General features: G+C 34.3%; 1 protein-coding gene across 13 annotated transcripts in view; it reads right to left on the minus strand.

Annotated features, from left to right (window-relative positions):
• Positions 1 to 6,984: 6,984 nt before the first annotated feature.
• Positions 6,985 to 17,524, minus strand: part of Slmap (Sarcolemma associated protein) — a 93,111-nt gene continuing 82,571 nt past the window's right edge. For all 13 annotated transcript variants that reach the window (XR_010849902.1, XR_010849901.1, XR_010849904.1 and 10 more), the window contains one exon: positions 6,985 to 12,381. Coding sequence is in view for 7 of the 13 variants with exons in the window: in XM_067085814.1 (XP_066941915.1) it covers positions 12,268 to 12,381 (114 nt within the window). In the remaining 6 variants the exon portion in view is untranslated. The remainder of the gene's footprint in view (positions 12,382 to 17,524) is intronic.

A 17,524-nucleotide genomic window follows, 5' to 3' on the forward strand; every position in this document is an offset into this window, starting at 1 on the left:
GTGCTGTGCATCCTTGCACTTATGCCATCACTTGGCGGATGTCGCCAAACTCGGTGACATGGTTACGAATCATGCCGATTTGGTCAGAACTAAAAAGTAACCTCATTGCATAAGCAAATTATGACTGTCGCGGTCTTGAATCACCAATGTGACGCCAGTATGAATATAGCCTGCTATGGATGTTTGGTTCAGGTTACAGTGTTGCCTATCTAACGGTATCTTAGATGCTTCACTGGCGTTTTCATAATGGTTTTGTAGTGAAATGTGAATAAAAATCAGGCGCAAATTTAAACACTTGCCCAGTCAGTTTACCATCTTTGTATTTCCAAAAGATATACTTAGTCTTTGGCCAGCGTAGCTACAAATCCTACAGGTACCAACATTAAGAATAAGATAAGTGTGTGAGGAACAAGACGATGCAATTGTATAATGTGCCATTACCCCTGAAAACTCCCTGTCATTTCTAATTTGCTTTAAGGATTTCTGAAGAAGTGTACATCTTGAAAATGTAGGGATAATTCTTAACTGCTTTCTTGCTAGTTGGCAAAGCCTAGATTCATTTCCACATACATATTGTTTCTTCATCTTGTTTTTTAAAATTAAATTAAACTCCAGTTGCAAATTTCCCATTTGTGATGGGAGCAAATGGACGCTACGGTGTAGCTATTAACGTGAGATGGTGATGAACTGAAGTTTATTTTCATGAAACACTTGTGCTCTTTACATTGACTGTTGTGATAAATTCAGATTACTTAAACCCTTTTAGATATCAGGACATCACTTCCTTCATTAACTCAGGGAGTTAATGTAAAATTTATTTGATTTACAATGAATTTAATTCCTATTATGTCTGCTTCAGTCCTTCCACCAGCTGATGTGGATGAAGAGCTTGTTTTTCAGGTTAGAGTTCGAGATTAAAGTTAAAAATAAACCTTGCAGGTGTTCATATGGCTATGCCTGTTTGGAATTCCTTGTGGTTTTATCCATTCATTTGATTTCTCTTACTTGTCTAAATTACATTTCTTTGACAGGCACCTTGACAGTACATAATTTTCAAGGCATAAGATGCTGGAGTTAGTTATAAATGATCTGTTTAACCAGACCTCTGAACTCTTTTAGGGTTCTTCTCGGGCTGGAAAAAGAAGGGGGGAAGAATACATTAAAAATTAAGTATAAAAATAAATAATAAAAAAGGGGAAAAAATCAAAATAAAATAAAAATCGAGAGGGAAAGAAAAAAAAAGAAAAGGGAGGGAAAAAAGGGGGGAGATTATATTTCATTTATCAATTTAATTTTGTTTAAGAAGAGAATGATATTATTAATTGAAAGGTTATTGCCTTCAGCTAGAATATCCTTTATTGATTTATTTTGTAAATAAGTATTTCTTTCCATGTTGCCATCTGGACAGTCAATCAAGACATGTTTGATTGTTATTGGGCTGTTACATCTTGCCATGTTATTGGATTTGTGTGTGGAGTTGACATCAGGTGACCATGTGTGTCTGAATGTCTTATTCTGAGTCTTGTTAAAATTTCTTCATTATTTCTTTGCTTTTGTGTAGAAGAATGCCACTTTTAACTTCTTGTTCTAATATGTTTTAGTTTGTTTTGAGGGGGGTATATTTGTCCAATCATTTTGCCAGTCCCTATAAATTAAAGGTTTAACTGATGCTAGCCAGTCTGATATGGGAGCTTGTGTAGTTGGGGGAATTGTAAAAGCCAATTTAGCAGCTTTATCTGCTTTTCATTACCCTCAATACCTACATGGGCTGGGATCCAACAAATTTGAACTTGAAGGCCGTTTGTAATTAACTGATGAATTTCCATTGTATATTTTGGACAAGGTGATTATTTGATTTAAATGATCCTATTGCTTCAATTGCACTTCTTGAGTCACTCAATATGAGTGCTGAAGGAATTCCTTTTTTTTTTTTTATATATATATATGGAGAGCCAATTGTATGGCTGTTAATTCAGCTGTAAATACTGATGATATTAGAAGAAAGCCCATTTGGATAGTTTCATCACTTGAATAGGCTGATGAGCCCACTCCAGCTTCATTTTTTGATCCATCTGTATAGATTATGAAGGGATTATCTGTCTTATGTGTTCCATGGCATGTTGATGGACATTTCTGTGTTGCTGAACATATATTTCTTGAAAGATATGATAAATATGCATATTTTTTGCCCTTTTAGTGTCCATGGTGTGATCCATTTATTTCTTGGTAAATTTGGGTATCATGTTATGTAAATTAATAGATGATTAGTTTTTTTTAGTAAATGAGTTTTGATTTGGGTTATTATTATTTGTATTTTGATTGAGAAATTTATTTGTACAGATGTGCCTGCTTGAAGGGATAAGCCTTTCTTAAAGTAATTAGATCTGTAATATTTTAGAGGCAGTTGGCCTGCTTTTGTTAGGATAGAGATGTTGGAGATGAGCAGAAGGCTCCTTGCACATATACGCATTCTTCATGAGATGTAAACATCTAGAGATTTTAGAGTTGCTTTCTGCACCAGTTGAATAAATTGACAGCTATAATTTATAATTGATAGTACTGTTGCATTGTACAACATTAACATTGTAAACTCGTCCTGGCACCCCATTTGGTGTGTGAGATTTTCTTTAATAATATAAGGGCTTTAGATCCTTTGGTTGACATATTTGATTGCACATGTTTATCTCTTCTTTCCAATTTGGAAAATGTTGAAAATCGTCAAAAATTGTAAATATTCAACATTATTACAGCTGACTATTGCATTATTCTGCCGCTTTATCTCTTCATTATAAGGAAATAACTTGAATGGTTTGTTGTTTCGGAACCGCTTCGTGAACCATCTTTTGTCTTAATGGTTTGTTGTTTCAACCATCTTTTTGTCTTAGTAGAAGACAATGCCATTTGTTTTATTTACCAACAACTTGAAGCCTATGGAGTTGGTCCAAGTGGTTATATTATTTGTTGCTATATTAAGTATTCTTTGACCATGTCTCAGAGAATAACTTGAACTAATATATTACAAAATCATCCACATACAAACTATTTTTGTACACCCCTCAGGCAGGTTCATAGTAATAGCATCTGCTGTCAGGGCATTAAGATGCAGCTCAAAACACTGCCTTGGGGGATACCTTCCTTTGTATGTAGCAATTTGAATATATTTTCTATGTGTACTTGAAATGTATGGTTTGTTAAAAATTGTTGATAAATATTGAAGGTGACTCAGATATCAGATTTGTAGAGTTTGTGCATATTATTGTATCTCCATGTGGTATCATATGCTTTTTCTATATCAAAGAAAATAGCCTCTGTCAGCTTTTTTTCTTTTCAAATCCTTTTTTAATATGACCTTCTAATTGAGTTAATGGGTCTAGTGTAGATCTACCAGCCATTGATCCCGATTGGGTAGGTGATAAAATTGAGTATTTTGTTATGACACTTGTCAGTCTCAACCAATTCATTTTTTTCCAACAGTTTGCACAAGCAACTTGTTAGAGATATTGGCCTATAATTAGTGGGTTGCTAGGTCTTTTCCTGGTTTTACTGATGGTGATTATTGCATGTCTCCACTACTTGGGAAGACATGCATTAGCCATATGTTATTATATAATTTTAATAAGAATTTTAGCTAGTGTAGCTACCCTGATCATTTCAAAAGAAATCATGTCATGACCCGAGCTGATGATCGACATGATTTTAGTGCAAAATTGTTAATTATATTGAATTTGATTATATATAATCAAGGTCCTCATCGGTTTCAAAATTAAGTGTATAATTCATTTTTTGTGTTCTAATTCTCTTTGAAGTGTCTTTAATCTAAATTAGAATAAGCACCACATATCTTCTATATGTTTGGCTAATATATTTGAAATATCTTTGTAGGTTATGATTTAGTTTTGCCATTATATAGTATTGGGCTTTCTAGGTAGTCTTATATGTTTACCAATGATTTTATGAATTTTGTGCCATATTTCCCTTTAATCTTCGAAGTATTTGGTGACAACTTGAAACATAATTTTTCCACGACTGAGCTTTTTCGAATATTATTGTTTTTTCGAAATTTACCTGTATTTATTGTAAAGTGGTTTTATGGATTGTAGTTATATTTTATAACTGTTATCTTGTTTAGTTTGTTTATACTGTATACAGCGGCCTTTATGAAGGTGTTTAATCTAGACTTAGTCTACACAAAATTATGTGCTAGAGTAAGCTTGGTTTGATTTAGGAGAGATAAATTGTTAGACCACCATGGAACAGGAGATATATTAAGGGTTGAAGAAGTTTTGGGGATGCATTTATCTGCAGCACTGATTACAAAACTGGAAAAGAAATAATTTGTGACATTATTGTTTTGATTTAGTGGGAAGGGAGGGATATCTCTAGTTTGTAAATTTTATTTATCCCACTCAGCTTTAACTTCATTAAGTTATATTTTATGGGAAATGATTGTTTTTTGTTGTTCAAATAAGTCAAAACAATTGGAAAGTGATCACTTGTATATGAATCATCTAGGACATTCCATTCCAGTTTTTCAATTAATTCCAGTGTATATATGAGATATCTGTTGAGGAGAAGGGTAAAATGAGTTTTTGAGAAGTACGCTGGTGAATCACTTTCATTCCAGGCAATGTAAATTCTGAAAAATTTTTATGCAATTCTCAGTGTTAGTGGCTAAGTTACTAGCATGTGTGTTGTCCCACAATGGATTATAGGCATTAAAGTCAAATACCATTATTAGTAGGGTGCCACTTACATTATTTAGTATTTGTGGTAAATCACTAAAGTTTGAGTTAAAATTTGCTGATTATATAGATTTAGTATAGAGATAATTTGATTGTCTGGGCATATGCAATTTGATTGCAGTTATTTGAAATGACAATGACGTAATATTTAAGGCTCATAGGTTATGAACATATATTAGTTGTTCCTAGCTCACATCCGCTATTGGTGAGTGGCAAGTTAATTTATATTTCTAAAGTCTTAGGGGTTGTACCTAATATGCTGTAGACATATGCAAACAGGTTTATGTTCCTTTAGTATTCCTTCTGGATTTCACCCAGTCAAAGCCAAGTAGAAAAAATCGATTCATGTTCCATTGCATTATTTTATTGGCCATTGTTTGGTGGATTTGTTAGATTTTGTAAGTTAATTGATTTAGCTATATCCCACAACATTTTAAGGAGTTTAGTTACTTTTGTAGCTAGGTTTTGATTACTGACTATTTGATGCATTGATTGTTCTTCTTCATATTTCCTGATTAGCAAAATCTATTTGAGTTTTGATAGTGTTTTTCTTTGGTTTTAAGGGATTGGCATAGTTCACCATCATGATGGAATGTTAGGGCATTTTGGAACTCTAGTAAGTGTTATTTATGAAATTTTGGGTTATATTTTCATTTCTGTTAGGTAAACGATTGTACGTTATGATAAAACACTTCCTTGACATCTGCAAGATAAAATCATGTTCTGAGTGTTGAAGGAATGGTTCTGATCTCTGGGTCCCAATTATGTTTCCATTACTGGATGTTGAAGTATTTTGTTAGGAATTTCTGGTATAGGTATATTAGATCTCCGATGTGCTGGTATAAAATTGTGATTTCAATTTTTAGGTTTATTATTATTATTCTTTGGTCTTGTTGAGGGTTGATTTGATGAATTTTATGGGTTTCTGATTATTCAGTGGGATGTTTAATTGAAGGTTTGTGTGTTTTGGTGATGAGAGTACAGAAGAGTTAGTTGATTTATCCATATTTGGGGAATCATTATTTTTATTTGTCTTGGATTGTGGAACACTATAGATTTCCACTTGTGAAGCAGTTAATCTGTTTCTGATTAATGGGCGAGACTGGGGTTTTGCTAGATCGATCTGTGAACGGAATGTTAGGTTTTTTACCCTTAGGGGGAGTTCTGTCAATTACTTTCCTTTTTTTATTATGGTTATTTTTGTCAATTAAGTTTTCTGTGGAAGATGTTAGTGCATTATGAGTTTCCAGATCTCGATGCTGGAAAGGTTGACTACAGGGATATATACACTGGAATTGAAATTTCTCACTGGTGAGGGATTTGCCTGAACATCTTTGTTAGAAAAACATTCTCATTATCTGGTATGACCTCTGTCCTCATTGAATAATTGTCTGTAACCTTATCTGGTCTTGAAGATAATTAACAATACACATTTACAAAACCTTATAGTCGATGTGAATTATATAAACCTAGTATAAACATTGATCTATATGGGACCACTCTTTAAGCTGTGTGGATACAGGACCCAATTTGGCAGTCATTATGACTGGGTAAAATACATAAATTCCTGAAGCCCATTACATATTATGAAATAGCATATTCGTGGACTGATGCAAGTTTATAACAAATTAAAGCAGACTGAAGCTACAGTAATAATTTGGTGGTCATCAATATTGAGAGAAAAATTTGTGATTGTTATTAATAAACAGTTGAAACAGATAACCCAGTTCATTCTTAATGTTCATGTGGTTGGCCTGAAGCCTTTGTTTTAACTGAATATGCTACATATTTTATTAGCTGTAAGCCTTAAAATTGAATAATTGGATACACTGAAAATGTTAAGGATTCTCATAAAATTTCTCTTCAGGATTTCTTCCTGATACTTATCATTGTATATGTTGTTGGTGGAAAATTGGACATTACAGATAAATTTGACTTACAGTTGTTCAGCACTCTCTAGTCAGGGATTGGGTCAAGGGAGTCATTCATCAAATACCTATGGGTCACGTGAGTGTGACCAGTTCTAAGAAACTATAATATTACAGATGCTGTATTTCCATGTGGTGTTCTTTTTGCACTACCATCTTGTCTGCTTGCAAACTGTAATAAAATGACTGGAAGATGAACAGAGATTTAGCCTATTCGAAATGTTCTAGTATACACGTGGACTCGGGATAATAAATAACAACAACGATTGTAATAGTAGCAACAACAAAGGGATAATGAAAAGATTTTGCCAAAAGCAGGAGCAAAAATATTTTATTATTGAAGTAGATAACCAATCCATTTACAAAGTACCTATAGGTTTGAGGGTTGTTCTTATCATTTATAACCAAACACAGAACACTACTACTCACTGAACATCTTAGTGAAACCAGCCAGTTATGGTAGCCTCTGTGTGCTTTTTTCTTTCTTTGTACAAGTGACTTTACTGAAAATGAACAACATACTTTATATGAACCTACAAAAAGTGCTAATATTACATACTGTACTTGTGACTTATATAATGAGGTTAACGGACATGTTCTATACCACAGAAAACTGACTTCTCAGACTGATGTATAAAGGCAGTTCAAACTCATAGGAAACAGGGTCATGCATAAAAAGCCTTTCCCAAGCTTAATATGAAAGAAACTTTTTTCATGTGAAGATGAAAAATATATCGTATGGAGTAAACAAGAAATACAAGTAAGTTTATACATGACAAAAAATTCAATAACAAGGGTCCTATATATATATATGTATATATACTACAGAAATATGGCAGTATACAACTCCGTCTTTATACACTCCAGGCCACACAGACCAGACCATCTGTTGTTTTATGTACAAGAAAACAAAAACTAAGACAATAATTTCTATACATGACTTTCATTCGTAATGGGGGTAAGGGGGATGTTGACAGTGCAATACCAGATAGGTGACTAGGTCCTAAAATCCTACGTGAGGTGTAATTCAGGCGGGTCATAAAAGGTATTTGGCAACTGCATATATACAAATATTTGTATATACAATTCACATTTCCTTTCAGACACCATTCTGAACCTGAAACGGCAAAATTCAGGTACTGTACACTTCACGTAAGAAAAAAGGTGACAACAGAAGCGAGTGGCCAAAGCAACAGGCCTTCCATTTTGCCAAATAATTTCAACGGTTAACTGACTACCTTGGTATTCATCTATAAAATTCATTAATTGAGATGGTGTAACCAATATGCTATTAAGAACAAAAGAATTATGAAAAAAAAAAAGGCACAAGAAACACAAATAGGATACAGCATTAATAAACATTCATTATCACAGATAAAAAAACCAGGTACGGCAACATATTGGCTACACCTATAAACATTTCACATAGTGCCAAAACAGGTGAATCAAAGTAATATGGGCTGATACAAAGCATACTCATCATACCAGCACATAGGACTTGCTGCCTATACATATGGTACATATATTTATCATGGTATGATTTTAATTCCAACAACTTTCACAAGAAGTTATGTCATTGTTCAAAACACTGTTGAGCTTGTTTGACTGCAACAAGCCTTTCAATTGCTTTAAATAAAATCAACTACTCAATAAAAAATCTAAACTGCTCACATTGTCCATGCATGTCCAAACAAGTCATGACATCTAAAATCTGAAATCAGCATATCCTCAAGACAACTACGTTCCAGATGACTGGTTCTTACAAGGCAGTTCCACGGGATAAAAGATGTTATTCACTCTAACAAATGAGCCCCTTTACAGATGTGGAAGACTAAGCTTTGTAACTGCATCTCTCTATCTCCACTACACCTATGGAAGCAGTTTAATCTCACTCAAAAGATGCTTTCTGCACACATGAATCAATGTCAAACAATTAAGATTCTTTGTCAAACTTCATCCAGTGTTCAATTTAGCCTTCCCTGGCAAGCAGTTCTTGACTTACATCCTGTAAAAATTTTTTCCTTATTTATTTTATGGACTATGTCAGAACTTTCATGCTCAGTACTCATTCTCAACATCTTACTAAAACATACAGTACGATGAAATGGAAGTTACTGTTAAAGTTATCATCTTACATAATGTAATAAAATGTTCATTCCGAGACTTTATTTCTACATATGGCGTTAAACTGTTCATGCTTTCCAAGACATGATTTCATGTGAAAACACCCACAATATTAGAGAAAGAAGAGAAGAAATGTTATGCTTTAGAAATCTTCCAAAAGAGCAGAATGTTTTCAAGTTTTCTAACCATAACACCTCGAGTATACATTTCAGTACTAAATCATTTCTTCTAAAATAGCACTATGACACTTATGGACGATCCTGTAATGTGGTGCTGAACAAATTGCACAAGTGTACCCCACATACTCCTTCCTATTTTTGCTTTGAAGTCTGTTCAACACAAAATTCCTCCCTACATGATACGCAAAATCCCTTCATTTGATATTCTAAATATTAGTATTTGCATAACATCTTTTAACCCCTTTTTCCTACAATTGTATTTATTGAAATTTCACACTAAAATAACTACTCTACTTCATGGAGACTTTGGAAAATGAAGAGAAGAATTCAAGATATTCATCTTCCATCTTGTCAAATACCTAAACTTTCTCAAAGAATTTTTGTTAATTTTCTGTAACTAAGATACAAACGTATCTATATGACTTATATAACTACACTGCATCATTACTTTTTAACTCCAGTGATAATACGAATTTCCAAAAATGAATTTGAAATGCCTATGGTTACTGCATATCCACTGAAACACTGTACACAGTTTTTTGCATTTTCAAACACTTTGCAAAACTTACTCAAAGCAGTACAATTTGGCTACTTGATTATAAAGAATGGTGTTGTGAATACTTTAGCTTTTTCTCTCTCTACCTTCCCTTTCTAAATAATGCTATTCCTTAAACTGTATTTAAACCTTTAGTCTTAAAAGCTAAGAATTTTATTAAATACTACCAATATACAGTAACACTTTCACCAGTTGTGACTTTCTTTTCACTAAAAAGTTGCCATGCAAAGTAAGTGTGGCTCTGTAAAGGATGTATGTGAAAAGAAATCACAATTTTTATGAAAGCAAGCTTAATCAGCCTTTAATAAGCTGACATGAACAAAACAAAAAAGAAAAGTTAAAATTCAACAGATTAAAATAGGAATTAAGATATCATCCAAAAACAATAATGTATCACTCAAGGCAATCACAGTTACAAATAAATTGTAGTACTGTGCCGAAACTAGCCTATAAAGATACCATTTTATGACTGATAACATACAGATAATGACCTAGTCAATTATTCCTGTAACAATTCTCTTACTATTGATTTCAAAATTTCCAAGCATAAACTGAAAGTAGAACAGCAATGTGTAGGGCATAATTATTCACTGTGACCCAGAAGCTGAAAGCAAAATCTAGATAATTACTCAGACTTGCAACAAATTTCCTGACTTCAAGTCTAAACCTTATTAAGCGTTTAGCATTTTCTTACATGCATCACCCCAGTTATAAAAAGATCTACAAGGAGCTCTGAACAATGTCCTGGAAGCCTGAAAAAGCTGAATATATTACATTCACAAAAAAGAAAACATCACTTTTAAGATACTGTACTAACATTCACCTTGCATGCCGACTGGCAAATTAATGTTACTGTACATAAATAATATTTGCTTTGATTTTTATCTTATGACCATTTTGTTATGACCCACTTCTCCCAACTCTTGCTGCTATATATGGTACTTCATTTATGAAATAAAGTTTCACACAATCTCTTTGAGAACTACCAAAAATCATGGAATTATAGAGATGATAACCTTTGAAATAAAACAATGAATACTGTACTACTATAACATCAATTACTGTAATACCAAAGAGACATCTGAGCGCTAGCATTATGACACTATTCAATAAAGAGCATAAGCTTTTGATGCTATCATGGGCAGGTTCTGGAACACAGAGCAAAGGGATACAGATCGAAAGTAATACAGTACACATCTTTAGATGTAAAAGATGATTTAAACTTCTCATGATAAAGGTAACCAAAATATTTGACGTGAACATTTTAAAAATTAAATCAAAGAACAAACACTCTGCAGCCTCAAGAAAACAATTTGTTGATCCAATTTGAATGCATAAACTACCACAGGGTGTGATTCATAGCCCCAGAGATGGTACATGAAGCATCTCCAGGATGGATGAAGAGCAAAAAAACCTTTATCTCCTGAACCTACCATGACTGCCTAAGCGTGACATTAAATACAAAAATCTTCATAAAATACCAAGAACCTGCATCTACTGTAATGTAAACTTCCTAGGCCAAAAGTAATGAAAAAAAAAAAAAAGAATAACTTTCCAGAGTCCTTTTGATTCGTCTTTAAATTGTGTTGTTATAGCGGCACTACAGTAAAATAACCAAACAATTAACATGGAAAACAAGCAGCCATCATTCAGAGAAAGCAGCTAACTGTAATAAATGGTCACCATCAAGACCTTTAAACAAAATATCCTGCTAAACATGCTAAGTCAATACCTAAACATAACCTCATGAGGCTGCAGTGGTACTGCAACATATGGCCTTAAAGTATCAACATAACTATTTAATAACTAAACAGTATAAAACTGATTATAAAAGAAACTATAAATCTTACACTAATTTGTGCAATAAATAAATCCATTTTCTCTGACAAACATTATATATTAAGGCTCTGATAAAAGTAATAAAAACTCTTGGTATTCCTTCTTTTCTACTCTTCCATAGAAGTCCCTCCTAAAGATGGTGTGCATAGAAAATGGGAGGAAAAACCTGGACCACACAAACTTGAAGTACAATGATGAATATCCATACATTTCTCAATCCTAAGTATATTTTTGTCAAGAAATTCTTTCAACTTTTGAAATATCCAATTCAAGGACTAAAAGGGGAAAGAAGTAGGGACACCAATTAAATCAAATGGCTGTGGTGATCACATTTCAGTGAACTTGTACTATAACAATGCCACAAGTGACTTACATCCAAAGCAAAATGCTAAGATACATTACATCATAACTAACATTACCGGCATGCAAATATTTCCATTCTTCTTATCTGTTACAGATCCAGTACCTCGTAAATTTTCAAACAAATTCTAGAAAATGCCAACAGATGAGGGCCTGACACTGCTGCACGAAAAAGACCTGGCAAATAGCAAGCAGCATAATGCACACCTCTTTAGATTTCTCGTGTGTATATTCCCTGAGGGTTGCAGATCCTTGAATGCTATGCCATCATCAACACCATCAGTGATGAAAGGTGATTCCACTTCATGAGATGAATGTACCTTCTTTGCTCAGATACATATATAAAATGGCAGTTATTAGTGAAATGAAGGATGAGTGTGACACTTCTGAAGCTTTACATTATGAAAATGATAATGGTGGTCATGATGATAGCAAAATGAGCTGACTTATGGCATCCAAACTGCACTAATGTATTAGTCACTCTCTCATTCTCTTTCTCTCTTCCTCTCATACCAAAATCCCAAACACCAAAGCAACATCTATGATGGTGGATGGTACTCGGTAGTTCCAGTGATGGCTGATATTGTGTCGTAAAAAGCAGTGATGAAGCCCAAGAATAAGATGCACAATGGCAATACACTCAGTGCCACAGCCTGTTTGAAGAGACAAGAAAATATAATGGGTTACCAAATCTGTTAGAAATATGAGTTATAACAATGGCCCTCTTACAAATAATGAGGATATTTCTCAACTGTATTGGTAATTATACATCATTAGTATGATATTTTCATGACAATACAGTTCATAAAAAAAGACATTTATTACATATAGCCTGCATCACAGTAACTTATGTTCCTGGTCTTTTGTCTAGCAGAAAAATGTATCCTCAATGCATGTATTTATTAACTAAACTTTCTGTGTGAACTGCATGCAAAGCAGCAAGATTTGATATGCTGAGAAAGAAGGCATTTATTATAAGATTAATTGGTCTACATAAAAAAATTTTGCTTAATAAAAACATTGTTTTACTACGATTTCAATCATTAAATATAACCAGAATCATCAGCAAGATACAGAATATTCCAGTAAAGTCCAAAACCTATGGAATGTATTGGGTAAGTCTTTCATGACTGGAAAAGAACATTTACTGTCAACATGAGACATAGTGGTCAAAATCTAAAAAGACCACATTGCTTGCTAGTGCCATGAATGATAGGTGAAAACAAGAATAAAAACTTGCATCTCTCCTCCCACAGGAACATGGCCCATTGGGACACTTTTGTGAGCAAAAAATAGTCCAATTACAGCAGTAAGAGGTACTCAAAATTGGCATCTTCACTCAAACTATTTGCTTTGTCAACTATCTTATTAAGAAGTTCCAAGAAATTATTTAACAAAGATGGTGGGTACGTGGGGAAAGCTGAGTGGGTGTGACCAACCATAAGCCAGCAGCAAAGTGGGCACAGGTGAACAGGCCAGACCCAATGGAGGTACTGTACAACAATCGTAAGGCTAGGGGAGAGCATAGCAACTGTATCTGGTCCTGGGCCAATCCTCTAGCAAGGCCACCCACAGACAGTTGTGAATGTTAACCTTTTGATTTTTCTTGTGTCAAACCTTGCAATGATAAATTTCTTCACAAAAACTGAAAATAAATAAAAAGTCAAATAGCAATGAGTTGTACAGCCTAGCCTTGTGTACACTGCCTCTCAATCAGCCACCATTAATACAATCAGTCTTGCTAAGCTATGCAGCATTCTTCAGTTATTACAGTACTGCAATCCTTTTCATTATTTCTTTATTCAAGTGACTTTGCTTTAAATTAATGCTTGGCACTGTAACAAACCTTTTTTTTTTTGACATTTAATTAACAAGGACTTCCTTTATCACTATTTGCAATAAAATGATAACGTAACATGATCACGAAATACAATTTCTCTAAAGCAAAACTGGGTGTGTTATAAATGAATAAATTGGGAAACTTTTCATGAAAAGTTAATTATTTAAGTACAACATAAAGACAGCTCATTAAGAGGTAATACAATTATCGAAATTCAAGATAAAATGCCAGTACATAACACAAAAGAAAAAGAGACACAAGAGACATTTCATACTCTACTTGGAAAATTTTGCATGGCTTGGCCAGCACTCCACAACAGTCTCGCAAACATTTGTCTATGGTAATTTAATGTTTTTATTTCCAATTATTATTTAGTGCTTTGCAATGGAGCTCCAGATAAAATGCAATGATATGATTTTTATGAAGTGGGAAAACTGTGTTGATTTGGGTGAAAAGACAAAATTTGCAGTATGACTAACTTTTCTGTATACAGTAGAACTAAGTTCAGCTTCTTTAAGGTAATTATAGAAAGCTACATAGCTTAGAGCCAGGGGGAGAAGTGAGACTACCTTTTTCTTGTCTGACAGAAAAAAGACCAGTGACTCATATTGTGCTACAGACTATATCTAATCAATGGAGTTGTGTTGAATAAACATGAACTAAAAAGATACAAGTACACTGGGACTTGAAAACTATGCAAGACATTAGTAAGACAAAAAAATTATTACTTATAATACAACTTACTCATCCCAGTTAGTCTTTATTCATTATGAAATGAACCCAGCCACACTGACTTGAAAAAGCTGAAAGAAAAAATCTTACTGCTTATGCCATAACTACTAAAGAATGTGCTCAGAGAGAGAGAAAGAGACCTGCTCCACTATGGAAAATTCTCACTGCAAAATGTTGCACAAAACCAATCCTGCAGCAGTCCAGCAATCAAATGAAGGGTCAGGGAGAGGATAATCAAACAACACCTTAAGGTGAGAGGACCAGCTTGTAAAGCAGCTCCGCAGCTCCAAATCCATGAGAGCATATCCAAGCAAAGAGTGGGTAGAGGGAAGCAATACCTGTAGTCAACAAAACTACTACTGAAACCAAGAGCTTTAAGGTATGAAAAGGAAGTTCTTAACATGACAAATTTTATAAAGTAATTTGTATTTTTCCTAACATACAAACCCCCAAACTTTACTTACGGGATTAACTTTCAGTGAGCTGGAAAACTGGCCAATAAACTTTTGCAAGGTGGTTATGGAATACCTACTGATGGTAGGGGCGGAAGCACCGCCCACTAAGTTGGTGCGCATTCAATTCTACTCAGTTTACTTTTGGCCGCCGTCTTATTTAGATGTGCGTTTCTTTTCTATGACCTACCATTCGACTTTTCTCTTCTGTTTGAATATAATTTTTTTCCGATATATTGTTTATATTTTTTGTTTATACTTTGCATATATTGATATATTGAAACATTTCAACATGTTCTTCTGTCTCCCTACTGATATATTCACTTATTCTTGCTACGCAGCCTTACTGACTCATTTTAGCCTGTATAAGTTTTGGAGCCTTTCTCTTTATATATCATTTTACTTACTTTTTTGTTGCCTTTTCATATTTACACAAACCCAACACATATCTCCTTGGTGTTTGTTTTGTGTATTCTGTTTTCTTTTACTATCACGTAATTGTGGAGAGTTGGAGGGATATCCAACTCTTGATTGACAACTGTTCCATTTTTAGACTACTTCTCAACCTCGTTTTTAAGAACTTCCCTCTTCGATGTTATTTTTCTCTTTGTTCTGAACTGCTTTTTCATGAACAATGTTTTTTTTACTTCCGACTACACAATTTCTTGGAATGTTGTAATGTTTTAGTCTTTCAGAAGTTGTGTAGATTGCAAGGCAGATTTTTCATGTTTCCAGGCAAGGGTTTCATATTCAGTCGTACGAGGATACTTCTTGCCTAAACCTAGCAAGTTTTCCCCCCTCTCCCTCAACATGGAGGTTGATGCTGCAGGATCGCTGACAGTGCATTTGGTCCTGACTTGCTCTTCAGGACCAATGGGAGTTCCTGTCTAGTTTCTTGCCCCATCTTGGGAAAGAGAGAGAGTGTGTGTGTGTGTGTGTGTCAAAAGCTCGCTTTCCCTCTCTTCGTTCCTGTGATGATCTTCATCGTATGAAGATAATTTTGAGGTAACATAGATGCAACAAAATCAAAGGACTGGGCACAAAAGGAGCCAGACCAGACTGGAATGGTGAAAATGCCCTATGATGCAATTCCCAGAATGTCTGGGCAAGGACACGGGCCAGAAGGCACCAGAATATGTCAATGCACTGGAGAACATCAAAGCCACAGGGAACATGAGGTAACCAAAAATGCCTGTGAAACCCAAAAATACTGTGACTCTGATCATGCAAGAGGAAAAGGGATTCTGGGGTTTCAAATGAACCTGAAGCAGGCGTAACTGAGGACACAGAAGCACAAGTACTCTGGAAACCCTGACAAATGGCATCAATCATGTACGTAAAATGACAAGAACAGAGATGGAAATGCTAGCAAGGAGCTGAGAATCAGAAAAATCAGTGGGGCCTGTTGGGTATAAGGGACCTGCAAAGCCAGAGAAGAAGCAGATGTTGTAAATAAGAGAGCACAGCAGACATCACCAAAGATCACCAATGGCGGCAAGAAACAGGGTGATGAAGGAGCAGTGAAACACAAGCTTGCAACCAATCTGAACACAAACTCAGAAAAAGAAGAATCAACTTTGCTGAATGGACAAGGAGAGGATCTCCATGTAGAAAGGCAACAGGACTAGGAAGAAACAACTCCACTGAAGAGAAAACTCTGCACTGTCTCACGTTGCCTGATTCGGTGATGAAATGCCGTAATCATATTACAGTACAAAACAAACATAAATTTATGTACAAGGGAAGCTACTGCTATATCCTTTATAAAGGGTCACAAACACCACTGGTATTTTCAGTAATGAAAATCTCGGAAATGGACTATCTATGAGCAAACATGATGACACTCGTCATGAAAAACCAGCAAAAAGATGAAAAACCAGCAAAAAGATACAATCTATGTAAAAAAGTAAAAACTGATTGACAAGGAAAAGAACTTATGAAATGTGAAAGAGACATAGCAAATATTCACAGTAACTCATTGCCAACATGAGATTGCTAACAAACACAAAAAAGCATGAAAAGGAACTCCATAAATACTTAGAACACACTTAAGAAGGTAAAAAAATTCATGTTAATTATTTCATAATATTGCAGGATGTGAAAGAGCACATGAAAATGGAATGAATGACACAGCATGAGAACTTTATAAAAAAAAAAAAAGCACACTTCTAGCTTCAAAGGAGCACCACATAGAGTAATTGGAGGCACTGGCTCACAACCAGTGGAATATAACCTGGGCTTGCATGGTGGTACATTTTCTTCTTTCAACCCTTCAAGTCAGGGAAACTAGATCCAGTTCACATGGAGTAAAGGCATATATTGATTAACAAAATTGTTTAACAACAAGCAAAAGGAAGACAGTTCCCATTTCAAACACTTTAAAAATAATCATGGGGACATCAAGTAAAGTGCTAAAGAATAGGAAAAAATACAGTATAAAGAAACATAAAACTGAAAATCTCACACAAATTAAAAACTCATGCGTTAATAGTTTCTTCCCCAATGAACCATAAAAGAAAAATCTTGGACACAATTATCAAAATTTTTAACTTTTCACTTGCAATAAATATGGGTATAAATATTTTCTAAATATGTTTATAGGACAGGAGTTTAAAAATTACTGTTGTTGAAGGAAGCACAATGATCAGTAACCTAAGTGTATTATTTATATTCTGACAACTAGAAAATATCAGACGAGTGATGACCATAGCTCTAAACAGGACAATGGGCATAACAAATACCCTACTACTTTATTAATATACATTCTTGAAA

Source organism: Macrobrachium rosenbergii, chromosome 42 (genome assembly GCF_040412425.1).
Source record: "Macrobrachium rosenbergii isolate ZJJX-2024 chromosome 42, ASM4041242v1, whole genome shotgun sequence".
Lineage (NCBI taxonomy): Eukaryota > Metazoa > Arthropoda > Malacostraca > Decapoda > Palaemonidae > Macrobrachium > Macrobrachium rosenbergii.